Below are 23,773 nucleotides of genomic sequence, written 5' to 3'. Positions count from 1 at the left end.
ACACACACACACCCTTCACTCAAAATTCATAATTATCATGGCCACTCCTACAACAGCCTCGGAGTCCCTATCTTAGGAGGGGACCATAAACGTCCCCAGATCGGACTGCTCTTCTGGTACTGACCCTAAGTGTCTTGACACCCCCCTCAACTTTTTCTTCATTTACTTATGCAACATTTGCAGTCTTAGATCTAACTTTCAATCTTTAGAACACCACCTCTCCTCAACTAAACCTCATTTTCTTTTTCTCATTGAAACACAGGTGACTGAGGCAACTGACTATAGCTCCTTTTCTGTTCTCTCCTACTTTCTCTATCCTCATTTTCAATCCAAATCTGGATATTGCATCTATGTGCATAATGACTTAACCTGCTCTCATGCCCACACTCTTGAATCTTTCGAGTTTTCCTTCATCTGGTTACGACTACAGAGTCACTCTTAAACTAAATTTATCTGTGCTGAATACCTCTCACCTAACTCCTCTGACTATAAGAAATCCTTTGACTACTTAACTTCCAAAGTGGAGTACATTCTGACTCTCTTCCCTTTTGTGGAGATCTCCATTCTTGGAGACTTCAATGTTCACCACCAGTTCTAATCCCTCAAACTACCATCCTATTGCTTTAATTTCTTGCCTATCTAAAGTTTTTTAATCTATACTCAACAGGAAGATTCTTAAACATCTATCACTTCACAACCTTCTATCTGATTGCCACTATGGTGTCAAGGCCACTCTTCTGGTGATCTGTCTTTCCTTAGTGAGTCTTGGTCATCTTCTTTTAGAGATTTTGGTGAAACTTTTGCTGTTGCTTTAGACACATCAAAAGCTTTTGATAGAGTATGGCATAAAGCTTTGATTTCCAAACTACCCTCATACGGCTTCTGTCCTTCTCTATGTAACTTCATCTCAAGTTCCCTTTCTGACTTTTATATTGCTGCTGTGGTAGACAGTCACTGTTCTTCTCCTAAATCTGATAACAGTGGTGTTCCTCAGGATTCTGTCCTGTCACCCACTCTCTTCCTATTATTCATCAATGATCTTTAACCAAACTTCTTGTCCTATCCAATCCTACACTGATCATACCACCCTGCACTTTTCCACGTCTTTTTGTAGATATCCAATCCTTCAGGAAGCAGGGAAACCACAGAACGCCTGACTTCTGATCTCTCTAAAATTTCTGATAAAGGCAGAGCAAACTTAGTATTGTTCAATGCCTCAAAAAACTCAATTCCTCCATTTATCAACTCATCACAACCTTCCTGACAACTATCCCCTCTTCTTCAATGACACTCATCTGTTCTCCTCTTCTACACTGAACATCATTGGTCTGTCCTTTACATATAATCTAAACTGGAAACTTCATATCTCATCTCTAGCTAAAACAGCTTTTGCGAAGTTAGGCATTCTGAGACGTCTCCTCCTGTTTTTATCACCCTTCCAGCTGCTAACTCTGTACAGGGGCCTTATCTGTCCATGTATGGAGTATGCTTCACATGTCTGGGGGGGTTCCACTCATACCACTCTTCTAGACAGAGTGGAATCAAAAGCTTTTCGTCTCATCAACCAATCAGTCGTCCCCTCTAACTGACTGTCTTCAGCCTCTTTCTCATTGCCGCAATGTTGCATCTGTTGCTATCTTCTACCGTCATTTTCATGCTAACTGCTCTTCTTATCTTGCTAACTGCATGTCTCCCCTCCTCCTGTGGCCTTGCTGCACAAGCATTCTTCTTTCTCTCACCCCTATTCTGTCCACCTCTCTAACGCAAGAGTTAACGAGTATTCTCAGTCATTCATCCCTTTGGTAAACTCTGGAACTCCCTTCCTGTTTCTGTATTTCCACCTTCCTATGACTTGAATTCCTTCAAGAGGGAGGTTTCAAGAAACTTATCCTTTAATTTTTGACTACTGCTTTGGACATTATTTGGGGACCGACATCTCAATGGGCCTTTTTTTTATTGGATTTTTGTTGTCCTTGGCCAGTGTCCCTCCTGCATATAAAAAAAAAAGCATATAAATTGAAAAGAGATAAAAAAAACAATAAAAAACAGTGAAGGATTTGTTGAAAGAAACCAAATGATGAAGATGACACTAAATTCAAGGAAAAGTCAGATTTGTTAGACTGGGCCCCTATCTGAAAGGTAAAACTAGACCTATGAAAATAAGAATAAAATCACAACAAAGAGGAGAAGAGATACTAATACTAGAAAGAACATCCAGACCAAGAGAAGTAGAGTATTGTAAAGATATATACATCAAGAAGAACAGGAATGAAGAATGGAAAAAAAAAAAAAAGAAATGTATGAAGAGGCTAAAGAGAAAAATTAATCAAGAACAGAAGAAATTTTTTGAGAGTTTTGGGAGACAGAGTGAAGAAGTAGTACATAAAGACAAAGAAATAGATGAAAATAAAATAGAGAAAAATAGCAAAAATGAAGGACTAAATGTGATGTATACCAATATAGACGGATTGATACACAGAAAACTGGAATTACAAAATTATTTAAAGGAGAATAATCCAAAGGTGGTGTGTTTAACAGAAACAAAGCAAAAAGAAGACCAGATGGTCATTAACAGTAACTACAATATATGGAGAAGAGACAGGATTGGTAATGGAGGTGGAGGTGTAATGATAATGACAAGAAAAGAGCTGAAGACAAAAATAGTGAAATGTGGAGAAGGAAAAGCAGAATTAGTGAATGTTAACTTGGAGAATAATAATGGAGAAATACTTGTGGTAATAACAACCTATGTACCACTCAAAAGAAATTCTTGGAACAAAGAAAAATATGAGAAAATAATAGAAGATGCCATTCATTGTTTGAGTAAATTAATCAAAAGTAACAAAAGAGTATTATTGGTTGATGACTTCAACTGGAAAGAAGTAAACTGGGAAACATTTGAAGTAGGAGGAAATGAGACTGCATGGCGAAGAAGATTTCTGAAACTGACTATGGAAAACACAATGATGCAATGGATGACAGAAAATATAAGATATAAGGGAGATGATGAACCAGCATGACTAAACCTAATAGTAACAAAAAGAATAGACCTAACTAAAGAATTAAGATACGTGTGCCCCATGGGTAAAAGTGATCCTGAAATAATAGAAATAGAGACCAATAATGATGTCAGTGAAGAGGATGAATCATATAAAGAAAATAGGAAAAACTGGAAAAGTGAATATAGATGATCTTAAGAAATTTTATGAAGAAATAGACTGGGAAAAGTTGAAAAGAGCAAATGATATGCAAGATAAGTATGGCATTTTTATGGAAATATATGACAGGAGTGAATAAATATGTTATATTATACAAACCTAAAGAAAAAGGGTAACATGTGTGGTTCAATACAAGATGCAGAAGTGCAAAGAAAAATAGAAATGAAGCATCGATATAAGAATTTAAAATAAACTGAAACCAAGAAAATAAAGAAGACTTTAAAATAGCAAGAAATTAATATATGAAAATAAGGAGAGAGGAAGAGAAAGAATATGAAAAAGATGTAGTTGAAAAATGCAATGATGAACCAAAATTGTTCTACAGATTCATAAATGAAAAATTAAACTAAAAGAAAAAATGGAAATGAAACATGAAGATCCCAAAAACATTGCTAAACAAAAAGTTTCAACAAGTTTTCACAGAAGAATCAGTATTTAAAGAATCACAAGACAAGAAGACAAAAAAAGCAAATGTGGGAAATTATAGTAATTAGAGAAGAAGTTTATAAAATGATGGAGGAACTGAAAGAGAGAAAAGCAGCAGGACCAGATTGAGTATCAGGTCTCATTTTAAAAGAGTGCAGGAAACAATTAATTAAACCAATTTATGACATAATTAAGTGCTCAATATCAAGTGGAAGGGTGCCTTAGGAATGGAAGAGAGCAGACATAGTATCAATTTATAAATGGAAAGAAAGAAGAACCACTAAACTATAGACCAGTATCAATGGCCAGCATAGTATGTAAGATCTGTGAAAAAGTGACAAAGAAGCAGTATACAGAATTTCTAGAAAAAACATGATATAATAACTGGAAAATAGTATGGCTTTAGACAGAAGCAATGTGTAACCAATTTGATGAGCTTTTATTTGAGAATGACTGATATAACACAGGAGAGGGATGGATTGGTAGACTGTGTGTATTTAGATCTAAAAAGAAAAGCTTTTGACAAAATTCCCCATAACAGGTTATTATGGAAGCTAGAAAACATAGGAGCATTAAATGGAAAAAAAAAAAATAGATGGAAAATTACTTAAAGGGAAGAGAAGTGAGAATGGTGGTAAAAGACATAAAATCAAAATGGAGAAAAGTAGATAGTGGAGTACCACATGGATCAGTGCTGGCACCAGTACTTTTCCTAATCTACATAAATGATATGCCTGAAGGAGTAAAGAGTTACATGAGCTTGTCTGCAGACAATATAAAATTACAAAGACACATAAGAAACAACAAAGACTGAAATTCTACAAGAGGATATAAATCAAATCAAGGATTGGAGTAAGAAATTGGGGATGGAATTTGATCTGAAAAAATATCATGTAATGGAAATAGAAAAAAAGTTAAAAGAGACCAAAATGGACATATAAAATGAGAAATGATGAAATAATAAAAGTACAAGAAAAGGAAGATCTGGGAGTGATAATACAGGATAGTCAACAGTTGGAGAAGCACCATGCCTGCTTGGGCAGGACAGGTATGGGGTAGGAGCAAGGCTAGCATCAACTTAGGTGATTGTCAGTCAGTCACTTGCAGTTTCATGCTGAAACAGTGACATTGAATTGTACTGCATAATTTTGAGAGAAAAAAACTACCACATGGACATGGTTTTTCTCTGCCATGGTTACCTGCCTGGCCCAGCTGTTGTATCTGTCACCCAGCTTCATTTGAATTTCTCAACACAGCCAAGCAAAGCTTCAAAATGCATATGAGCAGAGAACATTTCTGACTTAGAATTAATTTTATTTTTACTTTCAGCAATATCTGCAGGAACTTGTGTTACACCCTGTACTATAATTGTGATTCATATTAAATTCTTTTGTAGAGAGAGAGAGAGAGAGAGAGAGAGAGAGAGTCAAGAACTCTCCCACTACCTCACTTGTCAATCACAGACATGTGTGGGTGGGGACTATTTTGGGGACTTTTATCACCTAAGGTAAAAACCAGTATAGAAGATTGAAAGTTGAGTGTAATTCATTAGACTTTGGACTTGCAGATACATGTTAATATCTCTGGATGCTTGTAATTCTGCTATTCATAAGTATCTGTACCTTGCTTGTTACCCTATCAAAGTTGAAAGTTGTGATATAGTTGAACAGACATTGCTTATTTTGTGAATGTGAAAAAAAATTGCCTAACTTACATAATTGCTGAGCTGGGTAAAGAAATATACTATATTTGATGGCTATAAGACACACCTTCCAAAAAACAGTCACAGAAAATGAGCCTGCATCTTATAAGGCCAAGGTTTAGCTTTGAGGCAGTGGCTAGTAGTAAGTCTGTAGCAACACTGACCATCAAATCCCAAACATCTTTGCACACATAAACAAAGTGATGATCGCTTTTATACCACAAAAACAACTATTTTTTGCAAGGTACAATGTATAACAGTTTGTACTTACTGGTAATTCACATAAAATAACACCATTCAGAAAGAAATTAAGTGAAGATGCTTACATTACATGTACCAAGAAAAATTTTGGTTGGATACACACCAAATCTGGCAACAGGCACAAAATTCAATGGGTTCCTTAGGTAAGACATTCCACACAACTGAAATTGTGCCTATCTTTTAGCATTCTTTGCATACATGTTCAACAAAATTTGAAGCTAATGAGAAACTTTTTTAGAAAATGGCTTACTACCTAACAAAAGTATTTTATAAATGAAGAGAGTGTCACAAGGTAGGGTGGCTCATGGTGATAGTCTGCACAGTATTCATGCAATAGAGTTATTGCAATAGTGTTTAAAATTTCCAGATTCCACTATCCCATCATTGACATGTCTGGGTGAGGCTCCACTCATACTGTTCTTCTAGACAGGGTGGATCAAAAGTTTTTCATCTCATCAACTCCTCTCCTCTAACTGACTGTCTGCAGCCTCTTTCTCATTGCCACAGTGTTGCATATCTTGCTATCTTCTACTGCTATTTTCATGCTAACTGCTCTTTTGATCTTGGTAACTGCATGCCTCTTCCCCTCCCTTGGCCTCACTGCACATGACTTTCTTCTTTCTCTCTCCCCTATTCTGTCCACCTGTCTAATTCTCAGTCATTCATGCCTTTCTCTGGTAAACTCTGGAACTCCCTCCCTGCTTCTGTATTTCCACCTTCCTATGACTTCAACTTCTTCAAGAGGGAGGTTTCTAGACACTTATCCTTCAATTTTTTTACTACAGCTTTGGGCCCTATATGGGGACCAGCATCTCAGTGGGCCTTTTTTTTTTTTTTTTTTTTTTTTTGTTGTCCTTGTTCAGTGTTCCTCCTACATAAATAAAAAAAATGTAAAAATTGAGTCACAAAAATGACATGCATATACAATTGTGTGTAAGTTACAAACTATACAATTTGCCAAGGAAAAATATTGGAATCTAAAAAGGATCTGAATTCATATGAGAGGGCTTCAAGTGTCAGGTTAAACCCTTCACTTCATATTCAGAGCTTAAACCTGCTTATTCTTTTCTTTTTATTTCAATGCGTACCCAAACTGAGGTGCATCTTATAAGCCCACGCATCTTAAAAGCTATCAAATACAGTAGGTATTTCTTAAGGGAGGTTGAATTTTGCTTAGACTCTTTAAGCCAGTGGGGAGCAGGGTTGCCATCCTAACACAGGTGCAACTGGCAGGTGGAGCAGTGGTGGTGCCATGCTCACTAACATCACTGTAGTTGGCAGGGGGTGGTAACAGTGGCAATGCCGGTCTCAATAGCAGATCCCTGCTTGTGGTGAGGGTTGCAGCACCAGCAGCAGTGATCCTCTCCTTCCCACCACATTAGTGTTATCCTAACTCATATTATGGAATTTTCTGCAGCTTGTTGCAGCTTATCCCCATGTTCAGGTTTTGAGTGTCCTGCATTATTGTATGACTTGGAGGCAAACTGACCCACTTTAGAATATTGCATGTTAGCAGCAATGTAACTATATAAAGTGAATGAAACTTTCTATCAAAACTTCATTTCACTGTTCCTTTACTATTTTAAATATTTAGCAACATTTCACTTTCCTTTAACATTATCTTATTTTTACTTTAGTTTACATGTACTGTAATATTTCTTTAATGATCTTCAAATATTCCTCACTGTTTTCTCTCACTTTTGACTATACCTAGCCATTATATGTCGTTCAAGGAAACAAATGTCAAAGCTGAGGTCATCAGGTTTAACAGATCTGGTGAATATATATATTTTTTAAGTTTAAAATATTTATATTTTTTTGTTGCAGAGGAGGAAATACAAGAAAGAATACATTCCAGTCTTTGTAGATAGCAGGAAATAATGAGTTAGAATTTAAATGGGAGTTGAAGATTTAATAATCATAATTAATAATGGAATAAAAACCAGACATGGTTACATACCATTATAAGCTTATGATAAAAATACTGAATGAGCTATAAAAAAAATCACTGTAGGTGAGCAAAAATAGTATTGAAATAACAACATTAGGAAACTCAGGAGGATGTACACCAAATGATAAAAGATGACCTACTCGTAGAATATGTGGAGAGAAAACATTTGAAAGGCATAAACACTTTTTTTCAAGTTAAAAAAAAAACAAAGAAGAGATAAACATGAAAGTGTGAGGAGTGATACTGAGAATGAAATAAACATAATTTTTATAGAAAAACTTAATATAGTAAAGAATGTTGTAGTAATGAATAACTGAAGTCTGTTGACCAATTAAAGATATAAAATAATACTACAGGTTGATACTCCATCTGTAAACTTGTTTAACCTGGCTTGTTTTCAGAAGCTGACTATATTCTCTATTTTTTTTAAATACGGCTCAGCTTTGTAATTACCTAGTTCATTAAGTAAGGTTTTATTACTTTTGTATGAAACAGAACTCAAAATGTTATTGATGTTATCACTATTGTATGTGTTGTCTTTGCAGAACAGTGACAGCCAGCGCCTTATTTCTGTGACACAACAAGGGATGGACTACTATCACAATTATGACCGCCTTGTCCTCTCCGTGCACATAGCGCTTGGATTTCTGGGGTGGATTTTCCTCATTGTGTGCCATCTGTTAAAAGTATGTACATCACACTAAATGTAAATTGTTGCTTAAGGTGAGGTGACACTAAGGTGCGGGATAGGGGAAACTGGGGAGAAAATAGTGTAGTCTGTCTGTTAAAGTTTGGGATTTCTATGATGTCAGGGACAAGTTAGAAAATGTCAGATGCCCTCAGATGTCCCAAAATGAAAAATTTTGGGACATCTGAGGGCACCCTTTTGTGAAAAAAAAAAAAAATGTTTTCTATGCAGTACCCTCATATGTACTTTGGCCTTTTGTCTAATTATTTTAGAATTTATTTTGCCTTTTTTTTTGTGATTTTAAGAAGAAAGTCATTCTTGTATATCTCATAAGTGATGCTGGAACTCATCAGGGTTTGGCAGGTAGTTAAGGTGAAGTTGGCACACTACTTAGTGTGTCTTCCTTCTTTTGAGTTTTCTTACTTTCTATCCATTTTTTGGCTAGTTTTCAAGACACTAATGATGGGAAATCCTTCTAAGATGCTTAAGTACAAGAAACCATGAAGAGAGCAAAAGAGTGCACAAAACAGCAGAAGGAACTGTAAAATAAGAGCCATGTCTTCTTGTTATGAGTAGAGGGTGGTGATGTTGTTGCTGACTATATGCACCCAGGTGAATGTCTGTGTGAGTGTTCACTATTTAGGGAGCTGTTTGGTCCTCCTCAAGGCACATGTCATCACTGCTGCAAAGCTGTATTTTCCCATAAGCTAAATAACATAGTGTAATTTAATTATTATTCGCATTTCTAGCATCAGTGCAACACTCTTTCCTGTAAGGGTCTCCAAGACATCTCCCACCAAATTTGACATGAATAACACTCCTACTAATCTAGTCTATTTATTTTCAATAGACCAGTTACTCAGGTTACTGAGAATATCCTTGTGGACCCAATAAGCATGGTTGATGGGTTAAGCTTAAAACTAAGCATAAATTTTGTGCTAAGCACAATCCCTCTACTTAAGGATCTTTGTGATTACAGCCCCAGGCTTGTGGAATGAAAACTTTTGTAGAAAAAACACCTTTGGAATGAAAAGTGTTGTAGAAAAATCACCTTTGGAATGAAAAGTGTTGTAGAAAAAACATCTTTGGAATGATAAAAAAGTAACAAACAAAACTAAAAACAAACACTATTTTCCTCTCATTTTTTTCCTACATCTGGCTCCCCAGTGTGGGTAATGGTCAAAAAGACAATATGAAAGAGGCACTTCGTGAATTTTAATCTGCTGTGGAGTAAAGCAAAATTTGGACTTGCAGGGATTTTTTTTTTTATCCCCAGATGTTTGTGACTCAGATGTTTGTAAGTCAGAGAGCACCTGTATATGTCTAGGTAATATAATAAAGTTGTATTAAACAATAATGTACAGTAAACAGTGATAAAGATACTGCTTATCTAATAATAAGATAAAACAAATTAATAAATTGTATAAATACTGTACAGTCATCACAAAAATCAACAATCCATAAACATCACAGCATATGTACCCATAGAGTAAAGCACTGGTGTTGAATTTACAGCCATAGGAAATCTTAAAATGTGTTAAATTGCCTTGTATGGCAACTCAAATGCCCTGATGATGCTGTGCTCTGTTTTTGAATCAGTGAGTCACAGTCAGGCAAATGGGGAAGATACCTCTCTCATGTTCATCTGCCTGCTTCTCCCTTGCTGTTACCTTCTCATTTCATCACTCACATTAAATTCTCCTTACATTATAATGGATCCTGGCAAGCTTAACAATGAAGAAAAGAGTGTTTTGATGGCATTTGCTTGAGAGAGGATCAGTAATTGTGAGACTGGAAGGAAGATAAGATGACTAGAGACTGCCATCAAACAGGTGAAGAAGGCTGTACTTGTGCTTGGAACATCTGTTTTTTCCTATCACCTTGCAGCTCACAAGCCTCTTCTGATCAAGAGGAGGAGGAAGAAGTAACTCAGTTTTTACAAGGCATACATTCCATCAACTTACATGTTCTTCTATCAGTCTTCCTTTTTTGGTCCAGCCTTCCTTTCTCTTGGGATTGTTAGCTCTTTCAAGTGCAAATACACCATTCTTCATCCATGTGACAGCTGTCTCTGATCTTCCTACCTTCCCTCCAGTCACACAATTACTGAGCCTCTCAAGTAAATGCATCACAACATACTTTTCCTCAGCAACATGAAGAGGCCTATGTAATATGCTCAAGGATGCATATCTTGCCCACAAAGGTTAAAGGTTGCACCACTCATTGGCTTGTGTGTCAGCTGTGCTGCCATCATTGAACTGTAGAACTGGAATGTTGAAGGCTGAACTTGGCACAAATGTCAACAGAGAAGCAGGGAAATAAAGATCCTTCCTGAGAACAACAAATCCCTATAAATGAGTTAAAAAGAATGAAACCAAAAGAAAGGGGAAGAAGGCTAAGATTCCCCCAGTACAATCTCCGAGAAAGGAAATGAACTCAACACAGAAGACATATGGCTCAAGAAAACAAGTGTGGGAGTAAAGAGTGTCTGGTCCATCATTATTCCCAATATAATGGTAGTTGAGGCACCACCAGAATCACTGAGGTCTTTAGTTGCAACCTCCAGGAGAATTAGTGGAGTGACACATCTCTAAAAGTATAACAGTACTAGAACAAACCATGCAAGCTGCAGATGTTATGATACACCCAATGCCTTTTTTATCTTAGAGATAAGAAAAGGCAGAGATTGAGAACCCTTTCCAGAATAGATTCCCTTAAGATGGACAGTTAATGACCCTGTGCTAAGGACTAACCCAGAACAAGTGGCAATGGGCTATTCAGCTAAATTGACTGCATGCAAGATTCATCCAGTTTAGAGGAACAAATAAGACATTTGTGAAAACATGACAACAAATGAAAACAAAGAGAAGATGTCAGTAGAAAACAAAATTTTTTTTATTTATTTATTTTATTTATTTATTTATTTTTATTTTTTTTCATGTAGGATGGACATGGTCAAGGGCAACAAAAATCTAATAAAAAAAAAAGCCCACTGAGATGCTGGTCCCTGAATAGGGTCCGAAGCAGTGGTCAAAAATTGAAGGATAAGTGTCTTGAAACCTCCCTCTTGAAGGAGTTCAAATCACATGAAGGTGGAAATACAGAAGCAGGCAGGGAGTTCCAGAGTTTACCAGAGAAAGGGATAAATGATTGAGAATGCATTAGAGGTGGACAGAATAGGGGTGAGAGAAAGAAGAAAGTCTTGTGCAGCTAGGAGAGGAGGCATGCTGTTAGCAAGATCAGAAGAGCAGTTACCACGAAAATAGCGGTAGAAGATAGCTAGAGATGCAACATTGCAGTGATGAGAAGGAGGCTGAAGACAGTCAGGTAGAGGAGAGGAGTTGATGAGACAAAAATCTTTTGATTCCACCATGTCTAAAAGAGCGGTATGAGTGGAACCCCCCCAGACATGTGAAGCATACTCCATACATGGACGGATAAGGCCCTTGTACAGAGTTAGCAGCTGGGGTGGGTAAGAAAAACTGGTTGAGACGTCTCAAAATGCCTAACTTCATAGAATCTGTCTTAGCAAGAGATGGGATGTGAAGTTTCCAGTTTAAATTATAAGAAAAGGACAGACCAAGGATGTTCAGTGTAGAAGAGGGGACAATTGAGTGTCATTGAAGAAGAGGGGATAGTTGCCTGGAAGCTTGTGTTGAGTTGATAGATGGAGGAATTGAGTTTTTGAGGTATTGAACAATACCAAGTTTACTCTGCCCCAGTCAGAAATTTTAGAGAGATCAGTAGTCAGGCATTTTATGGCTTCCCTGTGTGAACTGTTTACTTCCTGAAGGGTTGGATGTTTGTGAAAAGACATGGAAAACTGCAGGGTGATATCATCAATGTAGGAGTGGATAGGACAAGAAATTCAGTTTAGAAAATCATTGATGAATAATAAGAGAGTGGATGACAGGACAGAACCCTGAGGAACACCACTGTTAATAGATTTAGGAGAAGAACAGTGACTATCTACCACAGCAGCAATAGAATGGTCAGAAATGAAATCTGAGATGAAGTTACAGAGAGAAGGATAGAAGCCATAGGAGGGTAGTTTGGAAATCAAAGCTTTGTGCCAGACTCTATCAAAAGCTTTTGATATGTCTAAGGCAACAACAATAGTTTCATCAAAATTTCTAAAAGAGGATGACCAAGACTAAGTTAGGGAAGCCAGAAGATCACCTGTAGAGTGGCCTTGACAGAACCCATACTGGTGATGATATAAAAGGTTGTGAAGTGATAGATGTTTAAGAATCTTCCTGTTGAGGATAGATTCAAAAACTTTAGATAGGCAGGAAATTAAAGCAATAGGACAGTAGTTTGAGGGATTAGAATGGTCACCCTTTATAGGAACAGGCTGAATGTAGGCAAACTTCCAGCAAGAAGGAAAAGTAGATGTTGACAGACAGAGTTGAAAGAGTTTGACTAGGCAAGGTGAAAGCACGGAGGCACTATTTTGGAGAACAATACGAGGGACCCCATCAGGTCCATAAGCTTTTTAAGGGTTTAGGCCAGTGAGGGTACAGAAAACATCATTGCGAAGAATTTTAATAGGTAGCATGAAGTAGTAAGAGGGTGGAGGAGAGGGAGGAACAAGCCTTGAATTGCCCAAGGTAGAGTTTTTAGCAAAGGTCTGAGTGAAGAGTTCAGCTTTAGAGATGTGATGGCACTGGTGCCATCTGGTTGAAATAAAGGAGGGAAAGAAGAAGAAGAAGCAAAATTATTGGAGATATTTTTGGCTAGCTGCCAGAAGTCACAAGAAGAGTTAGATCTTGAAAGTTTTTGAAACTTTTTGTTAATGAAGGAGTTTTGGCTAGTTGGAGAACAGACTTGTCATGGTTCCAGGCAGAAATATAAAGAGCATGAGATTCTGGTGAGGGAAGGCTCAAGTACCTTTTGTGCACCATGTCTCAATCATGTATAGCATGAGAACAGGCTGTGTTAAACCAAGGTTTGGAAGGTTTAGGTCGAGAAAAAGAGTGAGGAATGTTCGTCTCCTTGCCAGACACTATCACCTCTGTTATGTGCTCGGCACACAGAGACAGGTCTCTGACACGGAAGCAGTAGTCATTCCAAGGAAAATCAGCAAAATACCTCCTCAGGTCCCCCAAGTAGCAGAGGCTAAATACCAGAGGCACCTCTGCTTAGGGGGATCCTGAGGAGGGACTGGAGCAGTAGAACAAGCTACAGATATAAGATTGTGATCAAAGGAACCCAACAGAGTAGAGAGGGTAACAGCAGAAGCAGGATTAGAGGTTAGGAAAAGGTCAAGAATGTTGGGCTTATATCCAAGACAGTCAGGGATACAAGTAGAGTGTTGCATCAATAGTTCTAGGTCGTGGAGGATAGCAGAGTTGTAGGCTAGTTCACCAGGATGGTCTGTGAAGGGAGAGGAAAGCCAAAGCTGGTAAGGTACTTTGAAGTCTCCAAGAATGGAGATCTCCACAAAATGAATGAGAGTCACACTGTGCTCCGCTTTGGAAGTTAAGTAGTCAAAGAATTTCTTATAGTCAGAGGAGTTAGGTGAGAGGTATACAGCACAGATAAATTTAGTTTGAGAGTGACTCATGAGCGTGGGCATGAGAGCAGGTTAAGGTGTTGCACACATAAACGCAACATCCAGCTTTGGATTGAAAATGAGGATAGAGAAAGTAGGAGGGAACAGAAAGGGGCTAGTGTTAGTTGCCTCAGACACCTGTGTTTCAGTGAGGAAAAGATGATGCATAGTAGAGGAGAGATGATGTTCTACAAATTAAAGATTAGATTTAAGACTGAATGTTGCAGAAGTTAATAAAGAAAAATTTGAAGGGGGGTGTCAGGACACTTAGGGTCAGTGCCAGAAGAGCAGTCTGACCTGGGGACATTTGTGATTCCCTTCTCAGATGGGGACTCCGAGGCTAGTGTAGAAGTTGCCATGATAATTTTGAATTTTGAGTGAAGTGTGCGTAATTAAGTGTTTGTAGTTTTGTGTGAAGGAATGGAGTTGTCTTTAGAGGGCAGGCTGTGAGGTCTCAACTGGGTTTAATGATAAATTCACAGCACCCTGTGATCCAGTGCTTTAGACCACACTGGGAGCAATTATAATTTCAGCAGGTATCTACTGCCTCCTACTGCCTGACAGTCATAGGTGGCACTAAGACAGGGTGAACCCTATCATAGGTTCCTGTGTCATTTGATGGTCATCCATAGGAGTTTATGGTTGACCATAAGAGTTTCTGAGTTATGTCTGAAATGTGTAATTTTGTTCCAATATAACTGACAGACTTAGGAATGACAGTTTGTAGAACATGGGCCTTGATCCTTTCATACTGCAGTCCTTTTCATGGGTGCTGCAGGACCTGTCTGCCTGACACAGCCACATTCATGTTATCTTCTGGTGCCTTCACTGCTTCTATCACTTCCTTTTCTATTGCTTCTATGCCAGGTTCTTCTAAGTTGTTGGATCCTCCTTGGATCACAGTCAAGCTTCTTTCTTCCATTTCTTGCACTTTTTCCCTGACTTTCCTTTTGATGTCTTGTATCTTGGCACCTCCCATGCTCCTTGACAGGAGGAGGCAGTAGGCACCTGCCAAAACAATAATTACTCACAGTGAGGTCTAAAGCACTGTTCAGGGGGTGCTGTGAACTTATCATTAAACCCAGCTGTGACCTCACTGAACGTTTCCCTTTGTGTCTCACAACACAAGGGTCAGTCACAGCCTGCCCTCTAAAGACAACTCTCTTCCTCCACACAAAACTACAAGCACCTAATAACACACACACCCTTCACTCAAAAATTTTAAAATCATCATGGCGACTCCTACACCAGCCTCGGAGTCCCCATCTGGGGAGGGGACCATAAATGTCCCCAGGTCGGACCGCCTTTCTATCAACGACCCTAAGTGTCTTGACACCCCCGTCAACTTTTTCTTCATTAACTTTTGCAACATTCGCGGTCTAAGATCTAATTTTCAATCTGTAGAACACCACCTCTTTTCTAAACCTCATCTTCTTTTCCTCACTGAAACTCAGGTGTTGAGGCAACTGACAATAGCCCCTTTTCTGTTCCCTCCCACTTTCTCTATCCTCATTTTCGATCCAAAGCTGGATGCTGCATTTATGTGCGCAGTGACTTAACCTGCTCTCGTGCCCATTCTCTTGAATCTTCCGAGTTTTCCACCATCTGGCTACGACTACAGAGTCACTCTCAAACTAAATTTATCTGTGCTGTATACCTTTCACCTAACTCCTCTGACTATAAGAAATTCTTTGACTACTTAACTTCCAAAGTGGAGCACATTCTGACCCTCTTCCCTTTTGCAGAGATCTTCATTCTTGGAGACTTCAATGTTCACCACTAGCTTTGGCTTTTCTCTCCCTTCACTGACCATCCTGGTGAACTAGCCTACAACTTTGCTATCCTTCACGACTTAGAGCAATTGGTGCAACATCCTACTCGTATTCCTGACTGTCTTGGAGATAGATATGCCCAACATTCTTGACTTTTTCCTTACCTCTAATCCTTCTGCTTATGCTGTCACCCTCTCTTCTCCGTTAGGCTCCTCCGATCACAATCTCACATCTGTATCTTGTCCTATCACTCCAATCCCTCCTTAGGATCCCCCAAAGCGAAGGTGCCTCTAGCATTTTGCCTCTGCTAGTTGGGGTGACCTGAGGAGGTATTTTGCTGATTTTCCTTGGAATGACTACTGCTTCCGTGTCAGAGACCCGCCTTTGTGTGCTGAGCGCATAACACAGGTGATAGTGTCTGGCATGGAGGCGTACATTCCTCACTCATTTTCTTGTCCTAAACCTTCTAAACCTTGGTTTAACACAGCTTGTTCTCGTGCTATACATGATAGAGAGGTGGCCCACAAAAGGTACTTAAGCCTTCCATCACCAGAATCTCATGCACTTTATATTTCTGCCCGGAACCATGCCAAGTCTGTTCCCCAACTAGCCAAAAACTCCCTCATTAACAGAAAGTGTCAAAACCTTTCAAGATCTAACTCCCCTCATGACTTCTGGCATCTAGCCAAAAATATCTCCAATAACTTTGCTTCTTCTTTCCCTCCTCTGTTTCAACCAGATGGCACCAATGCCATCACATCTCTAAAGCTGAACTCTTCACTCAAACCTTTGCTAAAAACTCTACCTTGAACGATTCTCTCTCTAGCTGTCTTCTACCGCTATTTTCATGCTAACTGCTCTTCTGATCTTGCTAACTGCATGCCTCCCCTCCTCCCGCGGCCTCGCTGCACAAGACTTTCTTCTTTCTCTCACCCCTATTCTGTCCACCTCTCTAACGCAAGAGTTAAACAGTATTCTCAATCATTCATCCCTTTCTCTGGTAAACTCTGGAACTCCCTGCCTGCTTCTGTATTTCCATCTTCCTATGACTTGAATTCCTTCAAGAGGGAGGTTTCAAGACAGTTATTCATCAATTTTTAGCCACTGCTTTGACCCTTTTATGGGACTGGCATTTCAGTGGGCATTTTTTTTTATTGGATTTTTGTTGCCCTTGGCAAGTGTCCTTCCTACATAAAAAAAGAAAAAGTCTGCTACATGTACGAACACAACAGCTGCGGCAAGATTGTATGATGTTAGTTGGTCATTTTCTTATAAAGTAGTATTTATATGGTCACTAATATATGGTATTGTTTGGTATAACTGCTGTAATATTACTATTGGTTGATAAGTTAGAAGCTCCTAATTTAGCATCATGGCCATATGTAATACTGTGGTGCCCCCTCACATTTACCTATGTCTCCTGAGTGCCCGCCCAGTTTTTGCATCCCTTGCTCTGCCACTTGTTCCCTTCTCACAAAGTCATAAGAACATTAGAAATAAAGGAAGCTGCAAGAAACCAGGCCTACATATGGCAGTCCCTGTATGAAACATACCTTTCTACTTCCACCTATCTTCCCCATCCATAAATCTGCCTAATCTTCTCTTAAAGCTCCCTAATGACTCAACACTAACAACTTGATTACTGATTCCATTCCATTCATCTATCACTCTATTTGAAAGCCAGTTCCTTCCTATCTCTTTTTTAAACCTAAATTTTTCAAGCTTGAACCCATTATTTCTTATTCTATCCTGGTTACTGATCCTAAGAATTTTGCTTACGTCCCCCTTATTATAACTATTATACCACTTAAAGACTTCTATCAGGTCCCCTCTTAATTTCTAAAGAATATAAATTTAACAGCTTCAATCTCACTTCATAAGGAATACTCCTCATCCCCTGTATCCTTTTAGTCATTCTCCTTTTTACTTATTCTAATAGACCTGTATCCTTCCTGTAATGGGGACCAGAACTGCACAGCATAGTCTAGATGAGGTCTGACCAGTGCCAAATATAACTTTAATATTACTTTGGGACTTCTACTTTTAACATTCCAAAAAATTAATCCTAATACCCGATTGTCCTATTTCTGGCTTCTATGCATTGCTTTCTTAGACACAGTTCAGAGCTAACTATAACTCCTAAATCTCTTTTTGTACCTTGAACCTACCAGAGCTTTGTTGTTTATTGTGTTCCTCCTGTGTGGGTTTCCTCTATTTATGCTAAGTACTTTGCATTTGTTAATATTAAACTGCATTTGCCATCTGTCTGTCCATTCATTCACCCTATCCAAATCTGCCTGCAAGGCGATGGCACCTGATTCCGACCTAATTAATCTACCTATCTTCATGTTATCTGCAGATTTGCTAACATCACTACTAATTCCACTATCCAAGTCATTGATATATATTACAAATGACAATGGACCTAATACTGATCACTGTGACACCCCACTAATTACTTGACCCCACTCGGATTTAGAGCCGTTTATTACAGCTTTGTTGCCTGTTGCTTAGCCATGACCTTATCCAGTCTAACACCTTCCAGTCTATCCCATGTGCCCCAACCTTTCTCAGTAGCTTCTCATGGGGTACCTTGTCAAATGCTTTACTAAAGTCCAGATATAGGATGTCATAACTATCACCATTATCTGCCGCTTGTAAACCTTACTGTAAAAACTTAACCTTAACAAGTTCATCAGACAAGACTTTACCTTCATGAAACCATGTTGTGACTGATTTATCAGGTTATGTTTGTCTAAATGCTCCCTAATGTTCTTCACTATTATTGATCCCATTATTTATCTGTAACAGAAGTTAAGCTGACAGGTCTATAATTGGACGTTAAAGTTTTATCTCCTTTCTTAAAGATGACTACTACATTAGCCTGCCTCCACATTACCGGTACCTCACCTGACTGAAGTGATTTCCTAAAGATAGAAACTAATGGTTCACTAATAACTTCTTTGCATTCCTTAAGTACCTGGGATATATTTTATCTGGTCCTGGTGACTTGAACTTTTTTCAGCCTATCTATCTCCTTTTCCACTATCTCCTTAGTTATGGTAATATCTGTCAGTTTCTCATTCTCTTTTGATCTAAACACCTGCTCACTATTTGGCATTTCCTGCACGTTTTCCTGGGTGAAGACAGTTAAAAAATACTCTCTCAGAATTGTACTAATCTCTCCTCCTGAGCTAACCAGCTCCCCATCTGCTGCCTTTAATGGACCCATTGTTTCTCTATCCTTTATCCTATATACCTGATAAAATCCCCTGGGGTCCATCTTCACCTGGTTGGCCACCTTTAGTTCATAATTGTTTTTAGCTTTCCTCATTAACTTTCTGACTGTTCTAACTAATTCATTATATTTTGACCTTAAAACCTCTTTCCCTGCCTTTAATCTCTTCTATATGTATATATATATATATATATATATATATATATATATATATATATATATATATATATATATATATATATATATATATATATATATATATATATACTTCACTTCTGCCCTATGTAGTGTTTTAACCTATCAGTCATCTATTTAGGGTCATTCTTCTGTGATCTTATTGCTCTATAAGGGATGCTTGCTAACTGTCCTGTATGTAATTTATCAACAAAATTTTTATACAACTCATCTACATTTACTTCCCCTATTCTTCTCATCCCTGCCCCCTCCATCTTCTACTTGCCTCTACCTCACCTTGCCCATCTCAGCATGACCTGACCCTCCAACATACTCACACATACCTCCCCCTCTCTCACTTCTCCAACCCTTCCTCCTGCCCTTCACCCTCACCCTCACCCGCACACCTCACCTCACCTCCCTCACCCTGACTTATATTTCTCAACTCATTCCTGGACCTTACCTCCCCTTGTAGCTGTTGCCAGTCAATTTCTTTTTAATCTTTCAAAATCTGTCTTCCTAAATTCAGGTATTTTACTAGTGTTTTTACTTCTAAAAGTTTCCTCCCATTTTCATTTGTACCTGATTTCACAATGGTCACTGTTACCTAGCTGTCCTCCATCCTCTACCTGTGTGACTGCTTCCTCCCTATTAATTAGAATTAAATCCAGAATATTATTCCCCCTTGTGGGTTCTAAGATTACTTGTTTTTAAAAAATATCATGAATTACCTTAAGAAATACCTCTGCTTCACTGTTATCCACCATCAGGCTCCAGTTGATATTCCTAAAATTAAAATCTCATACCACACATACCTGACTGTACCTGCCTGCTCTATTTCAGTAGTCTTCTTCACGATGCTGTTTCCAGTTACATATGCTGGGGCTTTCTTAATCACCATTCTCTTCTTACTTGGTCATCTGTCTATTCTGGCCACGTCCACCACTTCTTGCTGTTTTTTTTTTCTCTTAATTTTTTGTTGTCTGTATTTCTACCTCCTTTACCAAGTGCTCTGCTCCATTCTTCCTTTTTTTTTGTCATCCTGGTTCTTCCATTTATTGAGGCTCTTAATCAGACATTCTCTGCACAGGAACAGCAGAGGCTTAAAGCTCAGCACAATATGGCATTGTGATCTTAATCTTGACTTTGATGTTACAGGTGCCTCAGGCCTCTTATTTCTATCTGCAGGAGTTTGGAACTTGAATTTTTGTAAATCGGGAGTGCCTGTATACACTCTGAAGGCTGGATGTTTTGGACATGAACATAACCTGGCAGCATTGTGGAAGCCATGGGATCCGATAAAATACCTAATGAATTTTTTTCATATATCCTAGTCAGCCTACCCTTCTCTGTTACATCAGTATAACACCAGCTGGTGTAATGACATTTTCCTAACTGCCAGGAAACATGCAACACTCATATCCAAACCAAAGGCAGGAAACAACCACAAAAAGAAACTAAACAAGACCACTTGTAGATCAGCAAGTGGTGATCCTGGTGCTGTGGAGTTATGATGGTAGGACTGAAAATGTATGGGATTATGATGGTAACATTGGGAAAGAGGTGGTCCTAGACAGTAGGTGCTGGGACTCATCAGTATGCTGAGAAGACGAGTGGATGATTGTATTTCTGGAACCTTTTTGAAGATTTTGGTGGTGAATTAGAGGACTTTACTAGACTAGCAGCTGCAACATTGAAATTTGGTTGGGTGCTGTGCTTAGAAATGTTGCCTAGCACTGGGTTCAGGAGTGGTAAGGGTTTGTTTATTTGTCTGCATTGTACCTTGGCAGCCAGCTGCCTTTACATAAGCATCTAGGAACCTCCTGTTCCATGATGTGAGACACTGGTGCCTTTTAAATACCCCATATTTCAAGCTGCATATTGGTGGTAATTGTGGTGGTAGTGCACTGTCTGGTTAAAGGTCATGGGATGAGGATGCACAGGAGAGTTGTGCTGGTGTTGATTTGAGATCTGGTGACTTTATTTTGCAGCATATGATTTCATTAAGCTACTGCCTCTACTCTTCTAGTTAATTTCTGGTGTGTTATGCAAGGAAACTTCTTGTGAGAAAACCTATGAGGACTGGTATAACATGCAAGGTGTGACCTAAAAATTTTGGGTTTGAAAAAGTTTTGGTTTGAAAAGTAGTTACTTTTTTTTTTTTCATGTAGGAGTGACACTGGCCAAGGGCAACAAAAATCCACTTAAAAAAAGGCTTACTGAGATGCCTGTCCCTGAATAGGGTCCTAAGCAGTAGTCAAAAATTGAAGGATAAGTGTTTTGAAACCTCCCTCTTGAAGGAGTTCAAGTCATAGGAAGTGGAAGTATAGAAGCAGGCAGGGAGTTCCAGAATTTACCAGAGAAAGGGTTGGATGATTGAGAATATTGGTTAATTCTTGCATTAGAGAGGTGGACAGCATAGGGGTGAGAGAAAGAAGAAAGTTCTGTGCAGTGAGGACACAGGAGGAGGGGAGGCATGCAGTTAGGACAGTGATACATTGTTTCCAGTGTTTCTACTATACTTAGTATGTTCTCTGGAAGCTCTTTTCTCAGAGTGTGTTAAGCATCATATATGATTTGTGCTAGATCTCTTTCAATGTCAAAACAGCATTCATTCAACTTGAACTTTATCTTGAGAAGTGAAAAAAAATCACAGAGAACCAAATCTTGGGAATAGGGAGCAATGATTTTGGTGCAGAGCAAAACTTTATGCATTTTCAAGGCACTGTGATCAAGTCACCAAATTATCATCACACAAGTCAGGTAATTTGTGCTGAATGTGATATTCTGAGGTGTGTGAGACACAAATTATATGAATTTTGGTGTGATGGCAATTGGGTAATTCATCAAGACAAAGTGCTCATTCATAGTGCCTTGGAAACAGTCACAGAACTTTTTGTCAAACCTTGTATGTCATTTTAGAAAAGCTGGGTGAATACTGAACAGTTACTGTGTAGACACACACATCCTTGACTTCACTTGGGAAGGATGTGTGACCTAGGTGCTCTTGAGCAGCCTCTAGTTAGGCTCATCCTAGTGGGAAATTTGCATTTACAAACATATTAAGTGAGTGTCCCTCAACACATACTAAACAATGTGTGCTGCAGTGCAAAACTACGAACATTACAACCTCCTGCGTCCTAGGTACTTGCCACCTGACGTCATACAGTGCCTGAAGACCTTAAAACTCTTTTGGAACCATGGATCGAGAGGAGGTAAGAGTGTGGTATATCCCATCAAGGCAGTGACTTCCAGTGCCATGAAAGACCACCAGGTAGAGGTGAGGGAATACAAACATTTTGAAGTGCCATGTGTGTGGTATAGTCTTCCCTCCCTCTTCCTGTCTAATATAATGTCGAGATGGAGATCATCCTGTGCGAACATTGTGGCAATCACTGAGGCGTGGCAGATTGTTCCTGAGGTGTGCATGATGCAGGACTTCCATCTCTTCCGCCACCTCAGAACTAGGTGCAGGGGAGGAGGAGTGGCCCTGTTTTGCCGCTCTGTCCTCAGCCCCTCACACCTCCCTGCTAATGTCCCTGCCAGAGTAGAGGCCCTGTGGGTGAGGGTTACACCCCATACCATCCCAACAACACAGTCTCCATCATCCTGTGCGTCACCTACCACCCTCCCATGTGCCGCCACAACACAGTGTCTCACTGACACATCATTGACACTACTGATGCATTGAGAGTGAGGTATCCTGCTGCCAAGATGGTCATCTGTGGGGACTTGAACCACTTAGATATCAGTGACATCCTACACCAGCTATACCTCACCCAGGTTGTGGACTTCCTGACCCACCAGCAATCCACCCTTAACTTTATCATGACAGACCTGAGCCTCCCAGTCCACTGCCCCCCACCCCCGCAATTGGGATGCAGCACCCAACTCTCCATCCTGTGGACCCCCACACCCACCACCTCACTCCACCAGTCAGCTGTCACCAGGACCCACCACGCCATGCCTGACTCAGCCATGAGGGAGTTTGTGCAGTGGGTGACACAACATTCATGGACTGAGGTGTTGGAAGAGGAGGACATTCACACCAAATAGTGCAACTATATCACCACCACCACAGAAGCCTTCCTCTGCTACTTCCCAGATAAGAGCATCACAGTGCACCCATCTGATGCCCCATGGATGACACCCCACATCAAATGACTCATGTGTCAGCAGAACTGGGCATTCCACTCTTTCCCTGTCCTATATAGGAAAGTAAGGAACAGAGTTATCAGGGAGATTAAGGCCGCCATAGCAAGTTATTACCTAGACAAAATACACCAGCTTAAGCTTGCCAACAACAGACAGTGGTACTCTAGGATCAAAGCTTTATGTGGTTTAAAAAAGCACTCATCTTTTTCTTGCACCTCACACCTTCCCGCTAATCTTGCAGCTGAGGAGATTAATGGTCACTGTGCTGCTATCTGTCAAACTTTTCCTTCCCTCCACACCACTCCTCACCCAGCCTATCTCCCTGCTCCCTCCCCTCCCCCCATTGTCCAGGTGGTGGATGTATTCAGGAAGATACTCAAATTCAAACCAAGATCCACCACACAAACTGACCTTCCCATCAAAATTTATAAGGAATTTGGTCCTGAACTAGTAACACCCCCCTCTGCTTCATCATCAATGCCTCCCTCTCTCATCACTCCTGCCCCCTAGACCGGAAAACATCTTACGTCACCTCCTTCCCCAAAACTCCAAGTCCTCAATCACTCAGTGACTTCAGGCCAATTGCCATCACCCCCATCCCCAGCCTTATTTTTGAAGATTTTGTGTTTGACTG

The 23,773-nt window shown here is 39.4% G+C and overlaps 1 protein-coding gene across 5 annotated transcripts in view; it reads left to right on the top strand.

The window, feature by feature from the left end:
- Window positions 1-23,773, top strand: part of LOC135093267 (GPI ethanolamine phosphate transferase 1-like) — a 293,072-nt gene that overhangs the window by 104,056 nt on the left and 165,243 nt on the right. For all 5 annotated transcript variants that reach the window (XM_063992366.1, XM_063992367.1, XM_063992369.1 and 2 more), the window contains exon 7: window positions 8,104-8,244. In XM_063992366.1, coding sequence (XP_063848436.1) covers window positions 8,104-8,244 — 141 coding nt within the window. The remainder of the gene's footprint in view (window positions 1-8,103; window positions 8,245-23,773) is intronic.

The sequence above is a fragment of the Scylla paramamosain genome, chromosome 42 (assembly GCF_035594125.1).
Source record: "Scylla paramamosain isolate STU-SP2022 chromosome 42, ASM3559412v1, whole genome shotgun sequence".
NCBI lineage: Eukaryota > Metazoa > Arthropoda > Malacostraca > Decapoda > Portunidae > Scylla > Scylla paramamosain.
Note: the sequence above shows the minus strand (reverse complement) of the source record. Positions and strands in the feature narration are given on the sequence as shown.